Raw genomic sequence first — 17,734 nt, 5'->3', positions numbered from 1 at the left:
CAGGTCTTATACGTATAAAAGAGACCGAAAGAACTTAATATATCTAAGCAGATCTTTAACCTTTAATGAAAGTAGTAATAAGATTGGACACTTGATTACGATGTACGAAAAAGAGGGTCATAGAATACCGAACATGTTTTCTTCTCGTCATTCGAGGTGAGTCAATTCGTCTGATCAAATAGATCAAAAGGATGTTGATGGTGTAGCCACGAGAACATATGACCCAACCAAAGATCATGTTGATGCTTCTGTGGTTCTCGCTTCTTCACCTAATCGGGTGCGAAGCGATCATCCTGCCAGTGTGCAAGCTGAGGCTTGTCAAAATGGAACGATATTGTAAAATTGAAATTTAATGCTAATCATGCCTTTCACTTCCTCTTTCTTTCTACCTTCGTCGACAACGATACTATCAAAAATGCTATCATTAACCATGAAAATGCTATTTTTCAACCATGTCCACCTCCCACGCAGAATAACGGCAGTGATAATAACGTTTTTCACTACTTTATTCACATTGAGTGTGTTCTTTTATTTATCAATAACGCCTTCTTCAGAATTCAGCTTGGATCAACAGGAAGATCAATTCAGTATACATCATTATCAAGATGAAGGGAATTTAAATATTTTTGAAAGTTTGAAAAAACCAAATTTGGATTTGACATTGGAAGGATGGAAGACTTGGTTAGGTTTGAATGATGGTAGAAATAGAAAGCAGGAAAGTAGGGATATAAGAAAGCTTATTTCTGTGTTTAATGAAAGATTTCCAACCGAGTAAGTTTCATCAAACTTCGGGGGCAAATATACAGATCAATCTGTACTACTCGTAATTAACGCAATACTGCTTTATCATAGTGATGAGAAACCATCAACGAGATCTCTGAATTCACCTACACTAGAAAGATTAGCACACTGTATAGAAACTAAAAGTTGTGGCGAAGGTGAAGAAACGGTTGTCATTTTAGCTTCATTCCATTTCAATAATGCTTATTATGGTGCTACAAATGGTGAAGATATCTGGTAAGTTTGATTGTTATGAGCTTGATAATCCTATTGAGATAAAAGCTGAATTACTGATCCATTTTCCATGCTATAGGGCAAGATCATCATTAGAAGCATTCCATTCATTAAACTATACATTATTATATACATTCAGTGCGATGGATACATTAACTATATATCAAGGATTAAAAGATAAAGTAAAAACGATATTATGGGAAGGAAGTGAATTGAAAAAATGTTTAGCTAGAAATCAAAGTAATTGGGAAGATTTAGAGGTCTCACATACACCAGGTACATTTCAAAATCAATCAAAAGACGAAAATCAATTTGGTTGTATAAGGAAACCTGATTATCCACAAGGTATACCATTAGAAAAATCTTTCACCTTTCATTTTTGGTCAGGTCCAGAGAATCCTTTAGGTAGACATTTCACTTTATCACCTGAAAATTATGCTATGTGGAATGGTGGTAAAGGCAATCATTATTTAGGTGAGTAAACCAGTTATCACGGAACTTCTATTGAATTCAAGTTATTGACTGAGTTTTATTGCTTTTTGCTTGTATGGTTTTTGGACAGGTTACTCGATAGAAACTAAATGTAAAGCTATTAATTTACCTTCTTCAAGGAAACATAGAGGTATGGTATTAGGTAAATATGCACAATATTTCAATATGTCAAGCTCAGAATGGGCATGGGGTAAAGAAGATGCTTTAGGTAAATCAATCAATGCAATGCCTGAAATGTTAAATGAAGAAACAAATCAAGAAGAAAAATTCGAAATGATTGCTACAGGTGGACATGATGATAATGAAGGTCATCATGAAGACATGTATAAAGGTATTAAAAATTTAGGTAGTTTACCTCAACATGAATGGTATCAAACTTTAGCTTCAAGTAAATTTTTACTAGGTGTAGGTAAACCCAGAATGTCACCTTCACGTAAGTCATTTATATCTCAATTGATAATTTCTGAAGTTGGTATACTGATTGATTGATTCATGTATTTTTAGCCTACGACGCTTTATGTTTTGGTGTACCTTTTATAAATCCAGTGATGAGATGGAATAAAGAAAATCCATCAGATTGGACAGAATGGTATGCACAACATGACGCTTTAAGACCATATGGTCCTCCTTATGTATATCATGTTCAAAAAGAGAATCAGACTCAATTGGAGAATGCCATGAAAGCTGCTATAGAAAATCCAATTCAAAGTTTCATACGTAAGTCGAGGATTTTGCACAGATGATGTAATGAGGTTTGTTGATTAACGGTTCTTATCTTATAGCACCGCCCATGAGCAAAGAATCGGTCAGGATAAGACATCAGACGTTGGTGGAAACTGATTGGAAACCTTGGGCAATAGCCGCTGTGAAAGAATTATGGACAGGTCAGGATAAAGAGGTGAGTACTTTGTCTATGATATCAGAGATGGAAGGTTGTAACTGATGAACCTACATCTTTGCTTAGTTCCCATACCTGATATAGTTCATTGAAGCTTTCAACTCTTCGCATCTCTACCTAACTTGGTAACTCTCCTTGTAGCATAATTTGTTGTTTGTAAATTTTGGGCTTTTCGTCATTCGTCATATTGTCTCTCATCTTAATTAGTCTTTCTCTAACATCCAAATTCTTTTCAACCCTTCCATAAATCAGTATATTCATTTTAGACGGACTTTTGCATCTTAACGATTAGTATCAGGTATACTATAATGACCCTTTCCATTCTCATAGACGCCTAATATACCAGGTCAATGCACGATCATGTCATCCGTTAGCTTAGTACTAGATTAGTAACAGTACTTCCTTGAATACCAATAGTGTATCTTATTATAATTGCATAAGTCGCATAAATTATTTATACACAATATCTCTCTTTATCAATCGTCCACTTCGTACTACCATACTCATAGGTTGATTATACAAAGGGTTGGAAAAGATTCTTTCGATACACTATTTCAAGATAATGGTAAGTCAGCTTCTTCACTTCGTCATATGAAGGGCAGAATAACTTGGTGTACCACGCCATACACGTCCTCCTGCTAGGACTCATTACAAATCCATCAATCTTAAATCAACTGACCTGGTTCTCACTTCAAAATAATCTTCTATGCGTCCATAACATCCTAATATTTCAAGATGATATATAAGGCATGAATGATACCTGGGATATAACCCAAAATGGTCAATAAGATCTGTAGGAATAAAAAACCAATAAATGTCAGCATAATTGCAGCTTTTTCGATGGGAGAAAGGGAAGACTTGCATTGATCAAGAAGTCCCCCCCACATCCTCGTTCTAAGAAGACACCAAGAGGTGGAAGAATAACGGCAAGAATGATCTTGATAATATCGGAAGCGGCTGTGAAGAAAATTGAATTATTAGTAAAAATTCACGGTTGAAAAGCTTTGAAAGGTGTATCGAGGCGGATTAGGCAAGTCGCGGGTTTTGATTATCATTGTTTAACCTAATCTATAACTCACTGAAAGCCATTGTGAATGCTGTTTAACTATTGTTGTTAATGATAAGTTATATTGTTAAAGAGGCAAAAAGGTGAGAAGATAACAATAATCTACTTATATGTGTATATATATAGAACGTGAAAGGTAAAATAAAGGCATGTCAACGTAGCTGTGCATGTTGTCACTAACTTGTATACGAAAATTGACGGTATCCGAGAGTTGCGCTTTAAGGGTGGCTGAGTTTAGACGAGGTACACAACTACGTCATATCACATATCACATATCTCATACTCGTAAACAAAGGGAAAGGAAAGGAGGAATTTGCCACTGGTTTAAGCTGAAACAAAGGTTATCAACGCCAATACAAATTTCACTATTTATTTTTGAGTATTTAGTATTTACACGTCATAAGGGTTGATAAGCCTCGTGGTATCACTTGGAGACCCCGCGAGTAGTGCAGGTGGAAGAGGTCCATGCGTTTTTACATCTCAAAACACCATTTTAGACGTGTTTTTGTAAATCATCTTTAGACACACAGTTCATCAGAGCTTATAGTTAAGAACCGATGATTTGACATTACTTTAAACCACAAGGGTGGTACAATGACTCAGAAGCAGGTTCTGTCCACACCAACAGCCAAAAAAGGGGTGACAACTTCTCCCCCCAAGCGACAACCAGCTACCGCTCGAAGATCATTGCCTACTCCTGGTCCAAGCGTACCATCCCCTCGTTCAGCTGGTCAACCTCAGACAAGACTTCAAAATGGCAAAACTAACTTCTCTCAATCTAGACTGACTCCCAAGATGACCTTGAAGGTAAACACAGACAGACGAGATACTGCTAAAAATGGTACATCTACCCCTCGAGCATTAACACCCAAAGCTTCAGCTTCTGCTTCATCACAACAGTTAGGTCAAACAGATAGAATCTCTTCACCTCTACGACAGAAGTCGGCTATTCAGAGTTCTTCTTCGCAAGATCATTCATTATCATCGGAATCATGGGTAGCAGACCAACCTTTGGGACCTAATGGTTTTCCGGATATATACAGTGAACCTACAAATTGGGATGATCCAATTACAGAAGAAGATTGGGAATTGAGGACAGAGACTGCCAATGGAGTTCAAGATGATGATGTGAGCTTTTGGAGATTTCCATTTGCCTCCATGATGTAACTAACAGCTTGGATTATTATTCTAGTCACCATATGCTGCTATGGAAACTCATTACTTACGCCAGATAACCCATTACAAAAACCTTCTTGTCAAATCTCAGTCAGCATCTTCATCTTCTTTACATGATCTCCACAGTCAATTACACTCCTTACAAAAACTGTATAAAGAGCTGGAAGCGGAACATTCGAAATGCGTTACTAGAGATAAGGATAAACAGGATGAAGCAGATTTCGAGAAACGTGCTGTACAAGGGGTCAAGAATGGTATGGCTGGGGTGGTTAGAGGCATGGAAAAAGATGAAAGGATCAAGTTACTAGGTCTAGTAGCTGAAGGTGAGCAACCTTTCGATAAGATCACTCTAACCCTTCGTCTGACTCGTTTGAAACTTGAGTAGCATGTTATCCGTCAGATATCAACTCCCAAATAATTATCCTGGAGAAGTATAAGAAATCAAGATTCGATATTCTTTCTCGAGTGGATGAGCCTGTTCTGGTGAACATTCTCAGTCTACTAGATCACAAAGACATACTCCGACTTAGAACTGTAAGCTCAACCGTTCAAGTGTACAGAGGGCTCATGCAGCTTACTTCCCTGCATCTATAGGTATCTAAAGGGTATAAGCAATTAACAAAGAACGAAACGCTTTGGAAGCTTCTGTGTAGACAGCTTGAATGGCGAGATTGGGATGGCGAGGCCGGGTTAGTGCATCTGAATGCGATGTCGGCAGGCGAATGGTAAGTTTCCTTGTTAGCAGATTTTGTTTCATACTGACATAATGTCTTAGGGAAGAAATGTATAAGAGTCTTTGGAGAAGGGAGAAGAATTGGAACAAGGGTTTGGTGAGCTCTTATGAGAACATATATGCGGCCGAGTTAGCTGAGCATACTTTATGAATAGACCCAAACAGTTTTTTTGTTGAAAGGTCATACCAATTATGTAACTTCGCTACGACTGCGAGGAGATGTTCTCATTAGTGGATCGTATGATGAAACGTGAGCACCCTTACAAACCTCATGTCTACTACATACCGTTCACTAATCTGATTCTCGCTCAGTATACGCATGTGGCATCTCCCACCCCTTCTCACTCTGGCACCGAAGTCAATTCCTCAACCTCTAGTGATTCCGGCGAAATCAGTTTCATGTCTCGATTATTTCCCTCCCGAAAACGTCTTTGTCGCTGGCTATCATGATATTGGTCGTGTTCAGGTATGGAAACGACAGGGAGAAGAATGGCAATTATTTGATACATTGGCAGGTCACCTACATGGAATCCGAGCTGTCGCGTGAGTGCAATCAATAGTAAAATTTGGCCGAGATCTGCTTGAAGCTGATGGTAAGTAACAGTATCAATGAGAACTATCTGGTATCCGCTGGGGCCGATAAAGCTCTAGTCGTATGGTCATGGAGAACAGGTGAAAAAATTGTTAGATTTGGTCAACAAACAAACATTTGTGTTGGAATTCATCTAGTACAGGATTATATCGTCGCTGTAACCGTTGACGGAATCATCAGGACCTTTAGTATCAAGAAGCGGGAAATGTTAGCTCAATTCAAGATATCAGCATTGGGTAGAACCATCGAACCAGGCCCAGACAAGAAAGACTGGGAGGCCAAACTGAAAGATATCGGGGGTGGACAAGGGGGAACAGGCATGCTCAATTGGTTTGAGGGTCAAGGTAACTCAATGACGGTGAGTAAATTGATCACCTCATCAAGAAAAATAACTGAGACTATGGAACTCTCAGTGCGCAACGAGAGAAATGATTATTCGATTATCCTGGGAAGAGACCGAAGAATCTGTGACATCGAATGCTCCACTCACTCGGCCTGCCAGTCCTGTCACCCCATCTCCGGCGAAAGGCCGAATCCGAACCGTATCATCATCTGCTCGAGCATTGCCTGTTATGACAACACCAACGAAAACACCTACGATGCGACAACGAACCACTTCGACATCATCTCCAATCTTAACAAGCAAAAGATCAATATCGAACCTAGCTTCGAAAGCTATGTCACCGAGCCTTTCTTCACCAGTTCAGAAGTCCGGCTCACCTTTGACCAAGTCGGTACCCGGAAACATCTCTGGTGGAGGTATGGCTCGATCTCTTTCTGGAAATGCTTCTCCATCACCACTGAGAAACAAAAATTTTGTAAATAATCCAAGGTCTTCTAGTCCAATCACACAATCATCTTCACCGAGGAAAACGGTAATCCCATCCAGGCGAACCTCTTTAGCTTCATCTATGGCAGTCCCGGAAGATGCCGAAAGCAAGCTTGTGGAAGGGAAAAGACGAGTGGTACCACTTCTTACCAAAGCACCGAAGATATTAGAGCTTATACATGCGCCAGACGTAGAAAAAGGTGCTATAGATGCTAGAAGGACTAGAGTGGTTACCTCAACTCGATTCGCAGCTAGAACAGGTGCTGATAGACATGTGAGCTGACCTAATCGTGTGTGACCTATGAACTAGCTGATACTCTCATCAGTTATACGTTGGCGCGCCAAGATCGTCTGTTGAGAGTCAAGGACGTACAGATATGATACCTGTACTAGGAGCTTGGAAGGATAAATCGGATATGCTGGATCTGCAAACACCAGGTAAGAACCCTATGAGTCTTGTGTTAGATAGGGAGAAGTTTGTGGTGAGTGATTAGAGAGTCGGCACATCTGCTACTATACAGCACGTTGACTGTATGGCTGATATCTATCAACTATCATAGTATGGCTGTACCGATGGCAGTATTGTAGTAGTTGGATTTGTTGGTCACGAATATACCGATGATCAAACAAAAGCCTAGTTTAATCAATCAAAGAGTTATACGTAGGGACTTTGCATTTCCGGAAAGTGCATCATTCCATAACCACTATAATGATAAATCACGACCATGCTTATAATGCAATTATATCAACAGATATAGTCTAGATCTTATCTGCTTTCCTCCTTTTCTCTGTTGTGAAATCATATCTCAGTATCAATAACTAAGCCACAAATAAATTCTCAAGTGAAGTTGATCGTATCAATGAAAGTTCAAAAAGAAGTAAAGGCAAACTACAGCACTTGGGATTCCCAAATGGTCCCCCACTTTGGTACTAATCAAGCGATATCTAGCTTAATTGAGCAGAACGGACGGGATGCTATGTTTTCTAGATTCTATGGCCGTAGATGAGAGCAATTAAATTCGGGAACTACATATCTTGTAGTGTCCAGTACCTCAAGTTTCACTGTCGGCGTCTGGAGTTGTCAAAACGGTAACCTGATGGTGTCATGATAACGGTCATCTTCGTGATTGACATCCATGAACCCATTTCAAAGGGAATGTGGTTCACCTTTGGAAAACCTTGACTCTTGAACTTGTGTCACAATACATACTTTAAACCAATATCTTATAAAATGCATTTAATGATCAATTCCTGAATTCAATGACCGGAGAAACGAAATTACTGAATGTCTGTTTGCCCTTCGATCCTTTTTTTACATATTTTCTTTCATATCAACTACTTGAACCTTTTGAAGTCTTTACCCTTTTTCATACAGTACCTTACCAAGCAAACAATTCTTCGAAATATTCAATTCTATTACCTTGAACTTGACCTCCGCCCGTACCATAAATATTACAAATACTTGATCTTGTATCATCCATTAAACTATGTGGACCACAAGCTGAAACTGCTAATTTTTCACCACCAATGAGATTATTGACTGATTCATTGATTAAATCTTTGATTAATGGTTTACCTAAATGAATTATCAGATATTTGTCATCTCCATTCTTCTGCAATGATGAAGATGATTTGGTTCCAGGTAATGATGTGGATAAATCTGATGAACTCGAATTGGATGTTTTCTCGTTATCGATGATTTGGATTTTTTCCTCAGCCATAACTGCTGTAGATTGACTATCTGGTGTATTTTGATTTGATGATGAACTTGCATTCGCATTGTTATCATCGTATGTTAAAGCATCTACAATATCGTGTGGTGTAGAACTATCAATTTCAGTTGTTTTATTGTTATTATTATTGTCGCTATCATCTTCAATTGAATTTTCTCCTCTTGTAAGATATAAATGAATTTTAATTTTTATATTACCACAATTACCTAATTCGATATATTCTTTTAATTCATGTTGTAAAACATCTAAAGCATAATTTTTATTCTTAATAATCCAAACTAAATCAATCTGTTTTATGATTGGTTCAGGAATTTGTAATAATGAAAGATTTTTTAATTTAAATAAATAAGGTAAAGTTGAAGTTATACCTGAACCACCTGAAATAAATAATATTTTTTCATATATTTGAATTGGATTTGTATGTCCATATGGACCTTCAATCAATAATCTAGTTTCTAACTTTTTATTATTATTATTATTCACATTTTTTAAGATTTTCTTTTGCCATCTTTTTGTTGCACCTTTTAATGGTGCAACTAAGAAATCTAATGTAGTAGTATCTTTTTCATTTATAGTCCATGAAGCTAGAGTAAATGGATGATTTTCCCATGGTTTCAATGAAAATGGTGTATAAATGAAATAATATTGTCCAGGTTCAGGTTTAATTTTGATTGATGTTTGAATTGATAATCTAATTAAACCATTACTATTATCGTTTTTGATTTTCTTACCAGATTTTGCTTCTGAGCTTGATCGTAATTTCCATCCTCTTGATTTCTCCAATCCAGATTCATCGTTGTCAGTTTCAGCTTCACTAGAAATTACGATAGCTTTGTATGATGGAATGGTGGCAATTGTGTTTAACCCTTTCTTAGATAATGCTTTATATGATAAAACCAGAACTCGTATGAATCTGATAAACCTATCCAAGCCCTGTTATAGAAAAGATCAAATGGTTATAATCAGTTATCGAACATTTTATACGATAATGATGACAGTTGAGACTTACCCAAACAGCTGTACTTGCCCAAATCCATGGATCATATTGACCTTCCCAGATTTCAACGTGATACCAACAGGTAACCAAGGTTACTAATGCTAAACCGATGTGAATTATCAAGAAAGCTTCGTAAAACTTCTCTCGGAATGGTCGAATTGAAAATGGAACCAGTAAACTCATTACGATTGTTGCCTAAATTGAATATTCCAATACTTATTAGCCATTGTTTTCCGTGGCGAAACACGAGATGATGGATCGTTAACACTTACAATAACACCAGTCCACCAATATCTCTCTTTCATTTCTTCAGCAACGTAACCTTTTTCTAACCAGGTATAACCACTATACAAAGGATGTGTTCATAAATTTAGAACAATCCCTCTCGCAATTCGCAAACCAGTACTTCGACTCACGCTGAATGTACAATAGCTTGAAGAATTGCAATTCTAGCTACCCATCTATGGAAAAGATTTAGTGTACCTGTAATACAATTTCAATTAGTATTTTCCTGTATATGTAAATACTATATATTCCTCTGAATCGAAATTCTGGCTTACTGTATGACCAACCAGTCATCCAAAGTATAACATCATTTCTTCCTGCCAAGCACCAAAGTAAAGGTAAATTATAGAAACACATAATACCAGTTCGATCACTCAAGTACCGAATGATCTGTGTGTCTCTCTGGCCGTACCAGCTAGGAAGAATATCCATTAGCACATTCATCGTAAATCAGAGTAGACCAACCTTAAACCCGATTATATTACTTACTATAAGTTGTTATAGAAGATTTCGTATCCTGTAACGGTGAAGATAACGTTAAGTGCCACATAAATGAAGATCTGTAAAATACAGTAGCGAGTATAACGAGTTAATGTTAAGGTTGCCGAATCAGCATTTATGAATCTCATTGATATACGAATTGATGTATATTCGACTTACAGAAATACCTTGAATCCTTGTTGGAATACTTAAGAAACCCCAAGCGGAAGCTTGAGAATGTTTATAACCGAATAAAGCGGGAACTTCAATATGTTTTCTATATAATGTATACCATTTACCACTTAAGCCTTTCGATGAAGGTGCTCCCAACTCTTCAGAAGCATTATAAGGTAAAGCATATTTTTGAGCGTATATAGCGAATATCCGGTTTAAAGTTCCAACTAGAAGTACCACACCAACCAAAATGTACAATCCCCAACCGAAACCGTGATGCTATAAATCGAAGGAGAAAAAACTGATTAGTCTATGTTGAAGACGAAAGTGGCGGAGTAGCAATGAGAATACACATACATAGTTTTGTTCGGTTGTCCACGCGTTCTAAAGTAAATAATGAGATTAACCAGTAAATCAGCAAACTTTTGTTCTGGATAGAATGGCAACACGTGTCATGTATGTTCAACTATCTAACAGGTGAGAGGATGAGAGGTGAGAGGATGAGGGGTTCATCTTAAATACTCACTTCAGTTCTTACACCAGCTTCGAAAGCTTCTTGACTTAGTATAATTGAAGAATTAAACATTGTACCTGCAATTTCTGGATCTGCAGTATTGATATCTTCCAGTACATTTGATTGATTTACTTTTGCTAATATTTCTTCCCACGAAGGTAATTCAAAATCACCATATTCTTCACAATAACCATGAATTCTTTTATAACCTTCATCTAAAACTTTTTGTTTTTGACTACAGTATTTCATCGAGGACAAAGCTAAACTTGTTGTGTGCCATGTAGAGTTACATAATGCTAGATAATATGATACATCTGGATCTGTAGATTTATCACCAAATGTTACTTGTGTCAAAGCTGTATTTATACCTTCAACACAATTATGTAAAGGATTTTTTGTCGATATTTGTATACCTTCAGCTTGAATTCTTTCCAAAAGAAATAAAGATCCTAAGATCAACAATAGCGTCGATCGAAAAAGGGATGGCATGATTGGTTATCTAACGATCAATTGGAAATGTAAGGAAGTTTAACAATACAATTGAAGGCGTTAAGGTGGTAGAGGGCAAACGCTCCTCTAGAGTACTACGAGGAGGCCTTGTACAGACTTGCTGTAAAATCTGATGTTGACAAGGCGAATGTGATCTTCCGTTTGTTTGTTTGTTTGTTTATTTGTTTGTCTTTTCTTTTTGCTGAAGAAAGAAAACGTGAAGAGAATTGAACAGAAGTCATGCAAGAGTGTTGGATTTATATATTTTTTCTTGTGCATCTCTTCTGTGATAAAGATCGTCTTGGTCCTTGACCTTCTCTAGCTGGTTTCCCTCTACTTCTCAGGTTTCGTCAGAAGAAAAAGAATTTCAATATTATTTTCATCCCCTAGAACCTGATTCGGTCGCCCTAACTTGCTAATGTGTTTATCGTTCCCGTCTTCTCATGAAATATACTCCACAAGAAAGTTTTTCTTCCTAGGGCTACACGAGAGATCTTCTCCGGTTAGTGCAAAATTCAGAACTACGACAATCCAATAGATTTTGAGCCGAAAGAAAAATCTTGATTTTATTGTTCTTTGCTTGTCACGTACCTCAAATTAAGAATGAGCCTTAAGATTTGACAGTAGAAATCCTCTGTAAACCGATAAGATTTGTCAGTATTGAGCTGTTCGTTCAACTTTTTCTCAACCCTCTTCTCCCTTCCACTGCTCATTCCCACCTATATTACTAGCTGAACAACCAGTATGCCACCTATCAAAGGATATCAGTGAGTGATTTGAATTATACCTACCCCTGAAAATTTTATTCCGTCGATTTAGCAGTGTTCGGTAACAGATTATAACAGATACCGAATAGCCTCCCTGATTTTCGTCCTTGAAGACTAGTCAAATCTTTTAATGTGAGTCCTAGCGTAACATTCACCTAGGGAAGGCTGATCTCCCGGGATTCAAGGCAAAGCCGAAACTCGAGGAGGTTGAAATCAGTGAGTAACAAACAGAACTATTCCGTTGACCTGACAAATAAATTTTCTTCATTTTATTAAGCTAGTGAAAGGTGTAAATCTTCACTATGGAGATATCGACAAGAACGAAAATCATTTTCCTAAATTATCCTAGAATCTTGCCTGGTATCTTGATGGGATGAGATTATGGCATAGTCGGCCGATAAGATAATGGGATATTTGATGAGGTACAGTGGAATGTACATGAGGTGGAGCCTCTTTGGATAGCTTGGAAAATGTATTTTTGGTGCAGGTACAAGTGCCAAGAACCCCATTATTTCTAGCGGGATAAGGTAATTTATCTAGCTCAGAGTTGCGTAGACCTTTTGAGACATAAAGGCTTGACCTAAGATATATGGTTAATTTACTGGCGTTCGCTTGTTGGACTATCGTATCTTCAAAGAGGTAGTTTCGACCGAAATGATACTTTCTCCTATTTTTAACAATTTTGTCACGGTATCCGCTTATCAGATTAAAGCTGGATTACAGATCCAAGTGAGGTACAATAATCGGCAGGGACCGTTGTTCTTTAGCTTAAAAAGGAGAGTCGTATGACTTTATATTAGGCATCTGGACGGATCTCATCCGCAGTCGGCCGGGAGGTTGCGATCCAAAACTGTTTTTGTGCAGCTTTAAGGATTTGAGGCAGAACATTCTCGGTAAGGCTTGATTGGACTTTTCGAGCGGTTCTTTTCGGTTAACTTGTTGAATAAGATAATAAAGCGAAGATCAGATTTGAGATAGTTCTTCAGATCTGTAGATTATCATGAAATCGTGTCGGCGTGTGATTGTTTACAGTTGTTTTCAATCCATATCACAGAAAAACAACTAGTAATAGATAAATCTGAAGCGTAGGCACTTACTACTATTCTGCGGTTTTAGTTCATTTCTAGCCTCATTACATTCAATCATTCAGAACACATGAATATGTCTATATCTGACAATCAACCAACGATCTACCTGCGGCCGAATCACAAGTCCTTTGTCGAGAAATTTTTCATTTTCACCTGAATTTTCGAAAGAACATCCTTTAAGTAATGGTACCTTTTTCTGTAAAATTCTGTTTATCTGACATACTAAATTAGTTCCAATATTATAGAATTTAGACCCTAGATCTCTTTAATTATCTACTATCGATTTGCTAAACGAACTCGTTATTCTCGGGAAGTAAAGGAAAAGTCTAAAAACAACTGAATTGACCAATTCACGAACGTTAGATTGGGTTATCTGATTCAAACGGCCGAATTTGATATGAGCGATATCTTTACGTAATAAAACACACAACGGGAGTGATGTGGACTTGAATCAGTCTTTAACTTGCTGTAATTATGTTATCATCATCACGCGACGATCATTTGCTATTTGCTATTCGCTAGGTCACACGTGTTGAATGAGTCACGCGTCCGGAATATAATGCAAAATATTAATGTCTAATTATAACTATAACTTGGATGACGTTAACCTTAGGAGATGATTATATCTCACTTCAATTGCAACCGTGATATAATGTGAATGACTCGACTGCACCTTTGTCCATCATCAAGCCTTTGATAGCAGATTCAATATATTATCAAGATAAGAATTTATGCACACATAGCCAAGTCAGTATGCTCGTCAATTGGTTCCTGCGAGGTCCTGCATCGGCGCATATGTTGGGGGAACGAGGTGGAGGTGGTCAAGGAATAACAACTACCCGTCCTGGTTAGTATCCCTTTTTCTTCACCACTGACTGTCGCTGATTGCTAATGCTCGAGCGCAGCTTCGATATCTGTGCGTAAACTTCTATAATGTACTCACGGAGAGGCATTTCTGAGAATTGTTAATAGTATGGTACAGGTCCACCTGCAAGTACGGAAACAAAGTGGAGAGGAATAGGGAATGAACCGAAGATGTGAGTTATCTCGACCTCACTCTACAAGCTCACATGTAGCCCATGTGGAGAAAAAAATCACTGAAATTTATGTTACTTGGGGACTCGTAAAGTGTGCTGACGTTTCTATCGTGGTCCAGTGCCGGTTCGACAGGCGGATTTATCGGGTTGATATCGGTAAGCCCCTTTGAGTTATCGTTATGAGTTATAAGGTCGTTTCAATATTGCTTTGCTGACTTAAAATATCTGCCGTCCTGGTTCTTGATCACAGGGCATTGCTGTATTTCTAGTACTTTCAACATTTATAGGAATCTTTCTATGGAATCGATATCGAAGAAGATTACCTGCTAAAAATAGGAAATCTCATCGAAATTCCATAAATCCCTTACCTTCATTATCATTTTCCAGGCCGTCCACCTCTGATCCATACGCTCAACCTTCAGCACAAGACTTCGATATGAGTATGAATGATGATGAGGTTGATATTGGACTTGATCCTGGAGAGACACCCAAAGCATCGAAGTTCAACTTCACCAGACCTGTTTATGCAAGACAACGATCATCAGAATGGGAAATACCGACAAATACATCATCAACCTCAAACGTAAATGATGGAAATATAGATTTGGGAGGCAGAGGAAAAGGAAAAGGAAAAGGATGGATAGATGTCGAATTACCAAATCAACCTGATGAAGTCGCTTTACCATTAAGGACAAAATCACCTAGTTTAGTCAATCCTGCACCTAATCCACATTCTAGAACAAATAGTACTACCAGTATTTCATCTACCGTATCAACTCCTTCAAAAACAAGAGATAAGAATAGGGGAAAAGCTGGTTCACTCGAAGTTAGTTCGAACGCTGATACAGGGAGAATGATTAATCCGTTCGAAAATCCGTATGATGAAACAAGGTTAAGCCCACGTCCATCTCGACGTCAAGATTCAATGTCAAGTCTCAATTCAGTAGACAGCAATCAACCTCGATTGGATGCTCGAAACCTCGAAGAGCGTTCCTCCAGTAGATCCAGTGGAGGGGAAGATAGTGATCGAAGTGTAAGAGTATCTCAGATTAGGGATGGAACGAGATTCGTTGAAAGATTCGAAAGTAAGGAATCGTTAGCTTGACGGGGTTTGATCCGATTTTGAGGTAATAACCCAACATAGCATTATCTAGCAATTATATCATGTAATTTACGACGCGTATATAACATGTAACATGTATATGTATAATAACGGCTAGTTCATAAGAAAACAGCGGAGTTTTTGGGGATTCCCTTGCAGACTAAATTAGCCATGTCAAAGAGTAATTTCTTTAAGGTCTTAATCTTATCAACCAAACTCTGAACATTATTCGATCACAACTATGCTTCGTGCGCAAGACTGAGATCACAATGACGCTTTGTGCCTACTGAGCGTCACTAGTCATGATTTAAGTGCCCGTTTTTGAACTTCTAGACTCGCAGGAAAAGTATAAACGTGACCATGCACGTTATTGAATGGTTGCTCGTTTCATCATGTTCAATCATCTATGACGATTCGAGTGACGGATTAATACTTCGTACTGTGAAAATGGCTTGCTAGAGTTACCACTAAATTTGTGTACCTCTGTAATAGGTACAAACATAAAGATGGTTAACTCGGTATGACGATTTGTTAAAAGGTACCTAGACCCGCGTACTGCGAAAAGTCATATAAGTTGTCATGTTTGTGAATGAGAGTTTAATAATGTACAAACGAACCGTCATTGCATGTGATGAAGAGGAATCAGCAGTAATATCAAATGCAAATAAAGGAGGTGGCTGTCTTGTAGCGACGTCAGATTGCTTCAACATGATGATTCTGTTACTTTGTGCTTGAACTTTGAAACTGAAATATTTCAAGGGATTCGGGGTATTGTGTTTGCTTAGTACAGGGTACAGGGGTACTTTGAGGATCCGCGTTTCGTTAGTCTAAGGTTAAAAATCATGTTTTGAAGAATCACACAATTCTTTTATATGATGCTTGGCATAAAAGTCGAATGAATGTTTTGCACCAGTCTTCGGGAAATCTTTTGTAGGGTTGAAAATGAAAGCTGCAGTAGTATCAAGACATCATTGCCCAGTTGTAACCTGACTTTATGTAGGATGATACGGAGATACTTGGTAGAACGCCTTAGAATCCACAGCACCCTCTCTTAGATTCCGCTCCGGTTTCATGGAACTGCGAGATATATCAATAATACATAATTACCTGTTCTTCGGGAGCGAATAGAAGCAGAATAGAACAAGTGCATAAATAGCGTTCAAGATGTCATGCGGGGGCGGAGGCGATTTAGGTTTGGAAGTACGTATGAGGCTTCTTATCCAAATGATTACCGCTCTTTGAGCTATGACTTGCAAGTCTTGTTTCAATAGATACTGAAATGCAATAGTCTCATAAGTCGAGGAAACAATCATGAGGTGGTATACGAAGGAATGTAGCGTATCTCAATAAAACATATAATGGGATGAAAAATCAAGCTTTGGAGCTACCAGAAAACGAATTTTGAGAGGCTTGATTCGTAGATTATATTACTCGAAAGTAATGTTAAAGAAGGTCATGTTGATATCTAAACCTCATGGTCGATTGAAGTGGCTTTAATATACTTTCAGATAAACTGCGTCCTGTGATTGTACCTAAAGTACCTCAAACCAACGAACGGCGTTTCGGTCAACTGATACGTGAATCTCAGACATGCTGTACGTACTTCTCGTCTTTAAGACAGAAGTGCTACGACAAATAGTCTTTATTGAAATCTCTTTGATCGACCGCAGATCGTATTCAAACAGCGTTCTCTTACTATACTTTGAGAGTCCGCACAACAACTTACAAAAGTGACATCTGTTGTGCCCAAATAACAAGGAATCACAAATTAGGTTAAGGTGAATTCATTTAGTCCGAAAAGATTAATGTGTAAATATGTTGTTCATCCCTTTAACTGTGAACCAACCTTTGCGATTTTTAAGGAATGTTTATTTCTTACTTTGGATGTTGGTTGTTATGGGTGAAAATACGTAACAAGTTCAATAAAGAAGCCCTGAAATAGATGTCATATTCCATATTCCGCAAAATCAGTCGCGCTTGTTCCCATCTACTTTCACCTAACAACCAACAAAAAGAAACAAAATAGTTGAAAGGGTCTTTTCAATAATACTCCGGTGTTGACGGATAGCATGTATGTAATGTATGTACTCGCTACTAACATCGTCTTGGTTGAGTGATAAAAAGTTCATCCAATGGATACATATCATTTACATTCCCCTGTGTCTTTCGTTTCCTTTTCTTTTACTTCTCACTTGATTCTTACATTTCTGTCTGTAGCATTTCCTATCCTGTAAACCTTTCGACAAGCCAACTCACGCGTCATTCGTC

The 17,734-nt window shown here is 37.9% G+C and overlaps 4 protein-coding genes and 1 non-coding gene across 5 annotated transcripts; 3 read left to right on the top strand and 2 right to left on the bottom strand.

Annotated features, from left to right (window-relative positions):
* Positions 1 to 100: 100 nt before the first annotated feature.
* On the top strand, positions 101 to 2,488 carry L201_002767 (uncharacterized protein; the record flags this gene model as incomplete). The annotated part of the gene is made up of 8 exons (XM_066218535.1): positions 101 to 156; positions 472 to 771; positions 853 to 1,017; positions 1,094 to 1,488; positions 1,577 to 1,939; positions 2,011 to 2,223; positions 2,289 to 2,404; positions 2,471 to 2,488. The coding sequence occupies 8 exons, from the start codon at positions 101 to 103 to the stop codon at positions 2,486 to 2,488; spliced, it is 1,626 nt and encodes a 541-aa protein (XP_066074632.1).
* Positions 2,489 to 4,064: 1,576 nt separating this feature from the next.
* Positions 4,065 to 7,438, top strand: L201_002766 (uncharacterized protein; the record flags this gene model as incomplete). Its single annotated transcript, XM_066218534.1, has 11 exons — positions 4,065 to 4,598; positions 4,663 to 4,969; positions 5,032 to 5,180; positions 5,241 to 5,371; positions 5,422 to 5,476; positions 5,535 to 5,629; positions 5,692 to 5,922; positions 5,984 to 6,329; positions 6,385 to 7,074; positions 7,127 to 7,282; positions 7,361 to 7,438. 11 exons carry the CDS (start codon positions 4,065 to 4,067, stop codon positions 7,436 to 7,438), a joined length of 2,772 nt encoding a protein of 923 aa, XP_066074631.1.
* Positions 7,439 to 7,687: 249 nt separating this feature from the next.
* L201_002765 lies at positions 7,688 to 7,802 on the bottom strand. The gene has a single exon (XR_010725547.1). It is a non-coding gene; the product is annotated as a 5S ribosomal RNA (ribosomal RNA).
* Positions 7,803 to 8,179: 377 nt separating this feature from the next.
* L201_002764 (uncharacterized protein) lies at positions 8,180 to 11,472 on the bottom strand (the record flags this gene model as incomplete). Its single annotated transcript, XM_066218533.1, has 9 exons — positions 8,180 to 9,466; positions 9,543 to 9,725; positions 9,803 to 9,875; positions 9,947 to 10,013; positions 10,091 to 10,230; positions 10,305 to 10,375; positions 10,476 to 10,748; positions 10,827 to 10,853; positions 10,996 to 11,472. The coding sequence occupies 9 exons, from the start codon at positions 11,470 to 11,472 to the stop codon at positions 8,180 to 8,182; spliced, it is 2,598 nt and encodes an 865-aa protein (XP_066074630.1).
* A 2,608-nt stretch (positions 11,473 to 14,080) lies between these two features.
* On the top strand, positions 14,081 to 15,469 carry L201_002763 (uncharacterized protein; the record flags this gene model as incomplete). The annotated part of the gene is made up of 5 exons (XM_066218532.1): positions 14,081 to 14,174; positions 14,233 to 14,243; positions 14,300 to 14,364; positions 14,484 to 14,520; positions 14,615 to 15,469. 5 exons carry the CDS (start codon positions 14,081 to 14,083, stop codon positions 15,467 to 15,469), a joined length of 1,062 nt encoding a protein of 353 aa, XP_066074629.1.
* Between the last annotated feature and the right edge of the window lie 2,265 nt (positions 15,470 to 17,734).

This window comes from Kwoniella dendrophila, chromosome 3, assembly GCF_036810415.1.
Source record: "Kwoniella dendrophila CBS 6074 chromosome 3, complete sequence".
In the NCBI taxonomy this organism is placed as follows: Eukaryota; Fungi; Basidiomycota; class Tremellomycetes; order Tremellales; family Cryptococcaceae; genus Kwoniella; species Kwoniella dendrophila.
This window is presented reverse-complemented; position numbering and strand designations above follow the sequence as displayed.